This window comes from Balaenoptera borealis (assembly GCF_965194805.1).
Source record: "Balaenoptera borealis genome assembly, chromosome: 1".
NCBI classification, from domain to species: Eukaryota; Metazoa; Chordata; class Mammalia; order Artiodactyla; family Balaenopteridae; genus Balaenoptera; species Balaenoptera borealis.
In genome coordinates this window covers 185139464-185151320 of record NC_138860.1, presented here as the reverse complement: position 1 = coordinate 185151320, position 11857 = coordinate 185139464, and the positions used below count along the sequence as shown (strand labels likewise).

Genomic DNA, 11857 nt, shown 5'->3' with positions numbered 1-11857 from the left:
GAAGCCCCGCCCCCAACATGGCGGCGCCCAGAAGTCTCGTTGGAAGGCGTCCCTCTACCGTCATGTGACGCGAGCCCTCGCCTCACCCGTCCGCAGCCACTCCCCGTCTTCTTCCCAAGCTCGAGAGGGCCACGTGACACTCCCGAGGCCAGTCACGTGAGGCGTGGATCCCGGGTGGGAGGGGGTTGGCGGAGGGGGTCCAGAGTGGCAGTAAAGGAGGAAGATGGCGGGGTGCAGGGGGTCCCTGTGCTGCTGCTGCAGGTGGTGCTGCTGCTGTGGTGAGCGTGAGACCCGCACCCCCGAGGAGCTGGTAAGAAGCGGGTGGAGCCGGGCTGGGGAAGGGGCGGTTGCTAAGGGACAGCGAGAGGCGTTGCCGGGGGTGGGGCCGGGCCGAGCTGGGCCCGCAGGTGGCAGCGGGTGGGGCCTGGGGACCGCAGCCTGGGCTCTCGAAGCATCTGCCAGGCTTCACGTGCCCAAGTCTGGGGTCATTTCTCAGAACCCTCTCCCTGGAATCTGAGGGAGAACCCAGGCCAGCTCCAGTTAATCCCATCCTTATTTTTTTTATTTCCATCTGAAAGGAGTTTTGAATGAAACGAGCGTTTTCGGAGTGAGCCCCCTCGCTGGACTTTGTGCATATCATGCAGCTGGCTTAGTTTTTCCAGCCCTTTCTCACTCTATCCCTCACCCTTTCTGGGTCACTGATAATCCAGCTTCCCTCTGCAAAGCACCCTGGGAAAACTTGAGTTGTTGTGTCCCCAGAGTTGACAAGTCCCTCCTGATTTCAGACTCGGCATGCTATCAGACGGAACCTGAACTCTTTCCTCCTTAAACTGGCAAGTGACATCTTTGAAGTGTCCTGAAAATGAGAGTTTATTTGGAGAATGTATAAGTAGGAATGAAGCGCTCAGCTGATGACTGTAGATCCCCACCACATCACCCCCATCCCAAAAGGTTTTTTTTTTTTAGGTCTTGTTCCCATTTGATGATAATGGCTCCAGATGATTTAGAAACTAGTAGCTGGTTTCAGTAAATACTTTTGCCTCTTTCCACTTTTAAAACCATTAAAAAGGTCTTCCTTCTCTGCATCTGTTTTTCTAGACCATCCTTGGAGAAACACAAGAGGAGGAGGATGAGATCCTTCCAAGGAAAGATTATGAGGTAAGATTCTTAGATGCTGTCTTGGGTAACATAAGTAGTGAGTGACCTGCTCACTTCAGAGCGAAGCATTAGGATTCCAACCAGAGATGCTCTTTGACCTTCTCTCCCAGGGAGTGAGTGGGTAAGATGTAACTTCTTTGTGGGAAGGGGCCTGTTCAAGAAGCCCTTTTCTCACCTCAGCCCCAAAGCAGGGTCTGGGTGTGTCTCCAGGCTTTCATAGATCTGTGGCACCTTAACCTGGATAGAGCATGTGTTTGCCATTAGACCGTTTGCTTTTTTACAACTTGTAGAGACCCAGAGTCAAAGCCACTGACAGTGTTTGCTTGTAACAGGTGTGGGCCAGGAGACCTTGCTTCTCTTCTAAGAGAACTGAGTTTTCAGATGATTGTTTCCTGCCCAAGCAGCTTCTCTCAGAATTGTCAGTTCTTGGTTTTAGTTCTGGATTTCAAGCATGGGACTCTGAAAGTCTGTGTGTGTGTGTGTGTGTGTGTGTGTGTGTGTGTGTGTGTGTGTGTGTGTGTGTGTGTGTGTGTGTGTGTGTGTGTGTGTGTGTGTGTGTGTAGTAAGGCCAGTGCTGCTGGAGTGCCTTTTATCATTTAATCAGTTTATGATGACATTTCTATGATTTTTGAAATGGCAAAAACAAGCCATAGTTGTGATAGAGGATTTGTAAATGATTTACAAAAAGAAGCTAGGGAAAAACCCGTAACACTGCTCGTTAAAAGATGATTATTCACTTTACTAAACGTCCTTTTCCATGTTTTTTTCTTAAGTAATAAAGTGAGACTCTACTAAATACATTATTTTAACATGTTTTCCCCTCCCAGTTGATAAGAATTTTTGTAGCAATAGATACTTTTCTATAATATCTTTCTAAATAGGGGAATAACATTTCATTGTGTCACAATTTCTTTAATCTGACTTCTCTATATTATGAACTGCATCGTTGTGACCATCCTTTCTTGTTCATCCTTAATTGCTTCCTTAGGAACAATTCCAAGAAGTGGGCTTAGTCATGTCTATGTTTAATGCTTTAAAGAAAACGTCAGGTAGACTTAAAAAAATCAATATCCTAGAGCAATAACGTACCCAGACTAATTTTCTTTCTAATATTTTATCTTACTCTGGCTGTAGAATTTAGTGTAACTATTAGGATTTATAGCTTCGCATGGAATTTTTAAAAAACTTTTATTATAGAGAATTTCAAACATAGACAAAAATAGGCAGAATAGTACATTGAAACCCCCTGTACTCATCACACAGCTTCAACAGTCATTCAGCTCATGCCTAACCTTGTTTCATGTATGCTCCCATCCACTTCCCCCTTCCCGTATTATTTTGAAGGAAATTCTATACATCACATCATTTCACCCACAAGTAATTCAGTGCCTATCTCTAGTATATGATGTCTTTTTTTTAGCATAACCCAATACCATTTTCATACCTAAGTTGTTCATGATAATTCCTTGATATCAAATAACCAGTGTTCAGATTTTCCAGTTGTCTTATAAATGTCATATGTACTTTTTAATAGTTTGTTTGAATCAGGTTCCAAATGAGGTCCTCACCTTGCATTTGTGTGATGTATCTTTTAAGTCAAGTAGGTTTAAGATGAAGTAGATTCCACCTTCATCTTTTTTTTTCCCCTTGCAATTGACTTAACAAAATAACTTTAGGAGTCTAGAACTTGCCAACTGTGCCACAGTGGTATAATGTAATGTGCTGCTCTGATGTGAGTGCATTTAATCAATCAAAAAGCACTGTATCCACTGATGTATTGTCTCGTATTTCTTAAATATTTGTTTGCTTGTACATAGTTGAGAGACTTGCAGGAATTAGTATGAGACAGTCCATATTGTGCTGTCACCTTGCATTCCCTCATTGAGCCTGAGCCTGAGCCAGAGCCTGGTGATATCCTGACTGTTACTACGACTGACACTGTCTCAGCCTTCATCCTACTCCTGGGAGCTCACTACGGCGTCTGTGCTCCATTGACCTACTGTTCCCCCGGCTCCTTCACTGCTTTCACTGTATTGCACTCATATTTGTAATGCATTTACTTTCAGCTGATATGCATATTTATGTAAATTTTATGGGCTAATGTTCTTTTGTGTGAGTCGTTAATATTTCTCAATTAACCATCTCTGCATATGAGCTTCTTGAGAGCATTTGCTATGTGTAAGAGCAAATTTAGCTAGGCACGTAATCAGAAAAGTCTGCCCAGATTTTATTTATGAGGGATCAACTAGAAAACCTTTCTTTTGAAGCTCTTTCTGTGTTCTTTCTTGCCTTAGAAAGAGATCATTGCACATACTTGACTCTTTGATAAGTTGGGGGTCTTACAAGATGTTAGAGTCCCTGTTTTTTTTTTTTTAAATTGAGGTTTGTTTTTTTTTTTATTTTATAAATTTATTTATTTATTTTTGACTGTGTTGGGTCTTTGCTGCCGCACCAAGGCTTTCTCCACTTACAGTGAGTGGGGTCTACTCTTTGCTGTGGTGCGCGAGCTTCTCATTGCAGTGGCTTCTCTTGTTGTGGAACACAGGGTCTAGGCGTGTGGGCTTCAGTAGCTGTGGCATGCAGACTCAGTAGTTCTGGCTCGTGGGCTCTAGAGCACAGGCTCAGTAGTTGTGGCGCACGGGCTCTAGAGCGCAAGCTCAGTAGCTGTGGCACATGGGCTTAGTTGCTCCACAGCATGTGGGAATCTTCCCGGACTAGGGCTTGAACCCATGTCCCTTGCATTGGCAGGCAGATTCTTAACCACTGCGCCACCAGGGAAGTCCGTAGAGTCCCTGTTTTGACATCTATTTTCATTATAGGTGGTTTGAATAATAACAACTCCCTATTTATGGGATGGGGCCATTACCAAACAGTATTGTTTTCATGCAGGGCCTGTAGTGCCTTTTTGAGTTAGAAAAAGGCACCCCTCAGAGCTGGGAGGACTTAGAATAAAAGGCCTCCCCCTCTGAGCCGTTGCAACGCCCCAGCTAAAGGCCCATTGAAGGTGCTTTTTGTTTGAGCCCTAAGGTGCCCTTCCTGAGTGAATTTGGCCTACATCTCAGTCCCCATATGCCCTCATGGCCAGATGGCATTTTTGCTCATAACCATGGGCAGCAGCCCTGCAGGCCACCTATACAAATTTTATTTTTAAGAAAGTTCTTAGTCCCCCAAACCAAAGAGCAACATATACAGCAGAAATAAAAAGGAAGTTAGTCATGGCAAAGGAGAAGTAACAATATCAGGTTTTAATAACAGATCATATAGTTCATTGGTACCTGTTTACCAAGTGTCCAACTTTCAGGTAATTTATTTAAAAAAAAAAAAAAAAAGATTGGTGTTCTGGTGTTGCAGTTGTTTCTAAATGTCCCTTTTAACAGCTTTACTGAGCTATAATTCACATGCTATACAACTTTCCCATTTAAAATGTACAATGCAGTGTTTTTTTAGTATATTCACAGAGTTGTGCAATCATCGAATCAATTTCAGAACATTTTCATCACCTGGAAAGAAACCATGCACCTGTTAGCAGTCACTGCCCATTCTTCTTGCCCCTGACCGTAGGCGACCACTAATCTACTTCCTATCTTTATACCTTTGCCTATTCTGGACATCTACAAGCGTTTTCAATGTTCATGGAGCCATAGTGTTATTAGACAGAACCATCAAGCAAATAATTAATTGCCAGTGATTTTTATACATATTTGGTATGAAGGATAGTCATATTTTTCAACATGTTAATTTTTTTCTGTTTGTTCCTAGAATGTGCTGTCACTTAATTGATTAAAAAATATATACGTGTGTGTATATATGCACACACACATATACACAAACGTGTGTGTATACATACAGCTGACCCTGAACAACACAGGTTTAAACTGCTCAGGTCCACTTATATGCAGGTTATATGCAGTGCCTGTATTTTCATTTTACAGATATTTAAATTAACTAAGTGTGGGGAAGACTTTGTGTTCCATTAGAGATTACAATATGTGGAATCAAAAGAGCTAGTATCCAAACTGTTTCAGCTTCTTGCCCTTGGGTGAGTCATTTATCAGTTTCTTCATTTTTGAGGCAGAAATAGCAAAATTCGGATTTTCGATTGTGTGGGAAGTCTCTTCCCCTAACCCCTACGTTGTTCAAGGATCTACTATATGTACGTATATGTGTAGAATATGTATGTGTATATATATATATATATATATATATAATCATTAAATACATATATATATTTAGTCATTCACGGATGGGTCTGGTTTCCCAGCAGAAGTATAGTTTACAGATTGGGTTTTTTTTGTTTTGTAATCAGGAAAACAATTTTGTTTCTAATATAAAAAGTACACCATGTTTGCTGGGAGAATTTTAAATCATATCCAGATGTGAATGCCTCCTAAAACACCAGAGATAACCACTGTTAACAGTTTTCCCAAATGTTTTGCATTGTATGCTGACATACAAATCTTAATTTTATTTAATCAAAATAAGATTATATTATACATTTTATTCTGCATCTGCCTTTATTTATTTATTTTGCATCTTGCCTTTTTTACTTAATTTTTGCACATTTTCCCCATCTGTCTTTGTAGACCTGTCAGAATTATTTTATGGCTATGTAGTCTTCCGTATTTGGCTGGATGATAGCTGATTTAGTCAGTCGCCTGTTGTTACTCCAGGACCCTTTAAAAAAAGGAATTTGGACTTTGGGTAGTCATATAAATGGAAAAAACTGTCACGTGTCACACCTGTGTTTGTTTCGCTGACTCTGAACTCCTGCCTGGGAGTGTGGCCACCGGGCCAGTGTCCAGTCTGTTCACTAGCTGACGTGTAGGTAGCAACAGGTTATGGGGAGAGAGCACACAGAAGACTGTTTTCCTTTGGTGCCAAACTGCTGCTTCTCATGCAAGACGTAGAAATAAAATTATTCCCGTTGAATTGTTTCTTGAAATGACTCTGGCCCACCTGCAAAGCGTTTGCAGAACAGCTGTGCTCTGTGAAGTTTAAGGAAAACAGTCTCCACGTTTGTCTCGTGACCTCTTTTTCACAGACACGAACTGCAGAAGATACTTAAAATTAGACTTTCTAAATTAATTTGGTTCAGGTTAATTGAAGTATTTGTTCATCTAATAGAGTAAGTTGGGTAACACTAGTGACAGCTGAAGGTCTTTTAATGTTTGGCAGAAACAGGACACTTAAAAATACGTAGTTTAAAACTTCTTGGGACTTCCTGGTGGCTCAGTGGTTAAGAATCCGCCTGCCAACGCAGGAGACACGGGTTTGAGCCCTGGTCCGGGAAGATCCCCCCATGCCGCGGAGCAGCTAAGCCCGTGCGCCATGACTACTGAGCCTGCGCTCTAGAGCCCGCGAGCCACAACTACTGAGCCCGTGTGCCACAACTACTGACGCCCACGCACCTAGAGCCCATGCTCCGCAACAAGAGAAGCCACTGCAATGAGAAGCCTGCGCATCGCAACGAAGAGTAGCCCCCACTCGACGCAACTAGAAAAAGCCCGCGCGCAGCAACAAAGACCCAACACAGCCAAAACTTAATTAATTGATTAATTTAATTTAATTAAAAATAAAACAAAAAACTTCCTAAAGCGTGATATATACACCTAAAGCAGTGCTGCTGAAATGTCCGTATAAAGCACAGATTGCGATACTGCAGGTCTGAGGGGGCTGAGGGTGTGCGTTTCTGACAAGCTCTTCCTGGGTGCTGCTGTGCCCGTCTGTGCTTTGAGTGGCAGGAACCGGGAGTTTTATCCCTTTCCAGGTTTTGGTAATTCTTCCGATCGGCTTGTGACTTTTTTTGTTTTTGTTTTTTAACTCACATGTCCCTCTTTCAGAGTTTGGATTATGATCGCTGTATCAATGACCCTTACCTGGAAGTTTTGGAGACCATGGATAATAAGGTGAGTCCCTTATTGATATCTTGGGACCAAGTAGGTCTTAGGACAGCTTCTTTTTCTGTTCTAAATACTCAAGTAAATTTCTTTACCCCTTGGCCTCTTAACCCTTTTCATGAGATACCTGCATTTATTACTTAGTCCTTCAACCTGCCAACCAGAGTGCCCACTGTCCGTGCTCCTGGCCCGGCCCTTAGCGTTCTTCATTCTTACATTGTAAAGCACCTGCCACCCAAGACATCATCACCGTGCTTGCTGTCCGTATGGAATTTAGTCTAAAACTGGTTGGCTGAAATGTATTCCCTCCCTGCTGTCATCATAAGCTTGCAGTGATGCAGTCATTTTTTTCCTTTGTGAACAGAAAGGTCGCAGGTATGAGGCAGTGAAGTGGATGATGGTGTTTGCCATTGGAGTCTGCACAGGGCTGGTGAGCAGGCGGGGCGTGGGGAGATGATGGGCCAAGGGGCGGAGGGGGTCAGAGGGCAAGCTCCAGCCGGCGAATAAGTTGTTTGTCTTTATAACAGAGACTGCCTCCCCCCCCCACTCCTTCTTTTAAAATCATAATCCTGACACTTTTTCATACTTCTCTTGCCACGCAACTCTAATGCCCTTTAAAGCACGCAAAGGCTTTTTGAAACTGCATTTGGAAAGAGCGGAGCAGGCCCTCACACATCTCTGTACTATTCCTCTCCAAGCACCAGTGGTCTTCCTTGGTCTCAGATCTTTTTTTTTTTTAATTTATTTTTGGCTGTGTTGGGTCTTCGTTTCTGTGCGAGGGCTTTCTCTAGTTGCGGCAAGCGGTGGCCACTCTTCATCGCGGTGCGCGGGCCTCTCACTGCTGTGGCCTCCCTTGTTGCGGAGCACAGGCTCCAGACGCGCAGGCTCAGTAGTTGTGGCTCACGGGCCCAGTTGCTCCGCGGCATGTGGGATCCTCCCAGACCAGGGCTCGAACCTGTGTCCCCTGCATTGGCAGGCAGATTCTCAACCACTGCGCCACCAGGGAAGCCCGGTCTCAGATCTTTTTTACCATCCTTTTCCCTCTGTGTTTTAACTCTCCTTCTGACAACTTAGCTGCACCCCTTTCTTTTGTGCTTGGAGGGGCCATGGCGCCAGGCTCAGGTGGGGCCCTCCTATAGCCACAGTGACTAAGGACGCGTGGCCTGTTGGTAACATCGGTGCAGGTGACCAGCGAGAACAGGCAGTGGGGGGAAGGGGCAGTGCCTCAAGGGGAGCGCCTGTGACAGCGGGGAGACCTGGGTGACCGCTCACGTGCTCTTCACAGGTGGGTCTCTTCGTGGACTTCTTTGTGCGGCTCTTCACCCAGCTCAAGTTCGGAGTGGTGCAGGCGTGTATCCTTTTCACGGGTCTTGGTGTTTCCGGACGTCAGCAGTTGCTGACACTGCTTTCCTGTCTAGAAGTGAGTTTAACAGCAGATGTGATCTTTGAAGAGCTACGTATTAGCCACTTGGGTTTGAGGTTTTTCATTATCATCAAAAGACACGAGAGGAAGACTTTAATAGAGAGATGCTCATGTTCATGGTTAGTAAGACATGAAGCACAGATGCCTGTTTTCCCTGATCAATCTATGAATTCATGGTGGTCCCAATGGAAATTCCAATAGATTTGTTGCTGGAACTCAAAAAGTCTCTTCCTAAATTTGTGTGGAATAGTAAAGAGCCCAGAGTAGCTGAGACAGTTTTGAACAGACAGGGAACTAGCCATACTAGATGTCAAGACATATAATTTAAGATACAGTCATTGAGACAGTATCATATTGGTGCAGGAATACCCCATTAGACCAGTGGGAAATAATAGAGAAGCAGAAACTGGCCCACACACATATAGAGATGTGGTGACTGACAGAGTTAGTGTTATAAATTAGTGAGGAAGGATGGATTAGTTAATAAAAGATGCTGGGACATCAGTTATCCACCTGGAAAAATACAAAATTAGATTCTTTGTACTATAAATTAATTCCAGATGGACTGCAGATGTCAATAGGCGAAACAAAACTTGAAGAGACTATGTAATGTTGAGAGTACAGAATAATTTCTAAGGACTCCAGGAGGCACAGAGTGAAGGGGAAAAGATCAATAAACTTGACCACATCAAAGTAAATATTCTATTTATACACACACAAAAAAAACCCAAACAACAATAAAACACCATAACTAAACTGAAAAACAAGTTTACAGCCTAGGAGAGGTTGTTCCCGTGCATTTAAGAAACAAATAATTAGTATCCAGAATAGAGGGAGAACGGCCACTCAGTAAGAAGAAAGCCCAAACAGCCCAATAGAAAAATAAGCAAAGGATGTGAACAGGCAATTCTCAGAAGAGGAAAATTAGCTGATAAATAAACCTGTGGAAAAGGGCTCACCTCACCACCAGCAGGGAAATGAAAATTAAATACATAGGAAGGTGCACCTTCCTGACTCCTGAGTTTCTCTTCTACATGTGGCCCTCAGACATGCACAGAGATGTTCATTGCAGCTCTGTGATTGCAAAGGATTGAAATCGCACCAAATGGGAGAGTGGGAAAATTGATGTTCATATGATAGTTTTATGTAGAAGTTAAAATAAATGAACCAGAGCTTTTATATCAACATGACTAATTCTCAGAAAGCGTTGAGGGAGAGAAAAAAGGCAGCTGTAGAATGTGTGTCAAGTGCAATGCCATTGTTTTAATTTTAGAAGCACCTAGAACAATGTGGATGCACGTGGAAACTTGCAGGGGAGGATGTGCAGGAGTTTCAGCTTAGTGGTTTCTTCCAGGACAGAGGGAGGGACACTGGAAGGGTTTTGTTGTTGTTGTCGTTGTTGTTTTTAATGGTATCTAATGTTTTCATTTTCAAAAAATACCTGGAGCAAATGTGCCGTTACACTGAGGTTTGTCAAGGCACGGGCTGTGGGAGTACAGGTGTCTGTACGTTACCTCTCATAATGTTTGAAGTGTTTCATAGTTTAAAAATGGTTCCTAATGTAGGAGACATCTCAGGCAGTTGTGTTTTTTTTAAGTTTATATACGGAGAGCAGGAAGGTGTGCAGGAAGCAGTCACTGTGCTTCAGAGGAGGAGAAGCTGCCTCACTTCAAGTGACGGTAGGGCCGCCCCAGCCAGCGGGCACGGTTTCCTTAACCCCACGTCTGTAGCGGTGGAGGAGTGCAGCCAGAAAGGCTGCCTCGCCCTGTCCCTCCTTGAACTCTTGGGTTTCAACTTGACTTTTGTCTTCTTCGCGAGCCTTCTTGTCCTAATTGAGGTGAGGTGGTGGGGTGTTGCCTTTTTGCTCATGAGGTTTTGCGCTCATTTTCTCCATCTCCATTTTCGAAATGTCAAGAAACTGATTTAACTTCGAATATAGATTCCCGTAGAAAAAGTGGTCTCTCATTCACTTAGAGATGTTTTCTGAAAGTGGTTTCCACCTCTGGTGAGATTAAAGAGGAACAATCTAGACGAGGAGGTTGGTTCTCAACCTTGGTAGCACATTAGAAATACCTGGGGAACGGTAAAAATGACTTTAAATACCTTTAAAATACTTCAAACTTAAATACTTTAAACTTTAAGAGACGTTAAAATAACTTTAAAAGTGACTGATACCCAGCTTAGACGAATGAGGTAAGACTCTGCTTAAGTGAAGGCTGGCATCGATTGTTGAAAGGCCCCCCCAGGTGATGCTGAATCACCAGGAACTTGCTAGAAATGCATCAGACCTACTGAGTCAGAAGCCCGGGGGGCAGGGGCAGCCTCTGGTTTCACAGGCCCACGGGGGGCAGGAGGGTGGGTGCTGCTCTGGCGAGGAGGGTCAGTTCGCCCTCTTTAGTGAGGCTGTCCAGGGTGAACCGCAGACCCAGTGGAGTCTGAGTTTCTGGGTGTATCTGCTCTCCCCATCAGCCAGTGGCAGCGGGTTCTGGGATACCCGAGATCAAATGCTATCTGAATGGTGTGAAGGTGCCCGGAATTGTGCGTCTCCGGACCCTGCTCTGCAAAGTCTTTGGAGTGCTGTTCAGTGTGGCTGGAGGTAAGGAGGGTCTTTCTGACCTTTATCCTTCAAGCGTTCAAGGGGCGAAGATGACAAGAAGCATCACGTGTGTACGCTGAGTAGGTTCGGATTTGAAGGCCCCAGCCTCAAACAGGTTTCTGCACTGTTTGTTGATGGGTTATTTTTTAAATGCAGACGCTGTGAATTAGTTACCATTCAGAGATATCTGACCAGCACACCACTGAGTCTTGAAGTAGAACTACTGTCTGTTGGTTTGTGGAGTTGGCTTTTAGCAAAGTCAGCAAGTTTTTGTGCCAGATAGTAAATATTTTAGACTTTGTGGGCCAAGAGGCAAGAAAAGAAGCTATTAGGTAGGTGCTTAAACTTACATAACCGCTTCAAATGTATCCATGTGAGAATTTAAAAACCATTCTGAGCTCTCTCAGGCTGTATAAAAACAGGCAGCAAGGCTGTCTTGGCCCACAGGCTATGGTTTGCTGACCCCCGATGTAGAATTTCAAGATTCTTTTCTCCTGTTTGATGGGAATTTGACTCACTCTTTCTCTTACAAAGCCATAGGATCATCTTTGTTTTATAGTTGTCAAGAGAAAGGTCTATGTAACAAAGGTCTCCTGACCCAGACCGTTCTGTGCTCACTGACGGCCTCCCCCTTTTCCACCTGTTCCAGGGCTCTTTGTGGGGAAGGAAGGCCCCATGATCCACAGTGGAGCAGTGGTAGGGGCTGGCCTCCCGCAGGTAAGGGTTGATGGTCTGCGGGGGTGGGTTACCCCTCCGAGTGGGCCTCCTGCGCAGGGGCGTGTC

The 11857-nt window shown here is 44.1% G+C and overlaps 1 protein-coding gene and 1 long non-coding RNA gene across 12 annotated transcripts in view; one reads left to right on the top strand and one right to left on the bottom strand.

Moving 5' to 3' along the window:
• Nucleotides 1–11857, bottom strand: part of LOC309624503 — a 190537-nt gene that overhangs the window by 75910 nt on the left and 102770 nt on the right. The gene's annotated exons all lie outside the window — the stretch shown is intronic.
• Nucleotides 165–11857, top strand: part of CLCN6 (chloride voltage-gated channel 6) — a 29723-nt gene continuing 18030 nt past the window's right edge. For 4 of the 11 annotated variants that reach the window (XR_014241708.1, XR_014241709.1, XM_082381218.1 and 1 more), the window contains exons 1-8: nucleotides 167–310; nucleotides 1099–1158; nucleotides 6999–7064; nucleotides 7420–7485; nucleotides 8341–8407; nucleotides 10209–10315; nucleotides 10948–11074; nucleotides 11724–11791. Coding sequence is in view for 6 of the 11 variants with exons in the window: in XM_082381218.1 (XP_082237344.1) it covers nucleotides 224–310; nucleotides 1099–1158; nucleotides 6999–7064; nucleotides 7420–7485; nucleotides 8341–8407; nucleotides 10209–10315; nucleotides 10948–11074; nucleotides 11724–11791 (648 nt within the window). In the remaining 5 variants the exon portion in view is untranslated. Of the gene's footprint in view, nucleotides 311–445; nucleotides 834–854; nucleotides 952–1098; nucleotides 1159–6998; nucleotides 7065–7419; nucleotides 7486–8340; nucleotides 8476–10208; nucleotides 10316–10947; nucleotides 11075–11723; nucleotides 11792–11857 lie in introns of those variants that run through there. The other 7 variants (XR_014241710.1, XR_014241711.1, XR_014241712.1 and 4 more) reach the window with 6 other exon arrangements.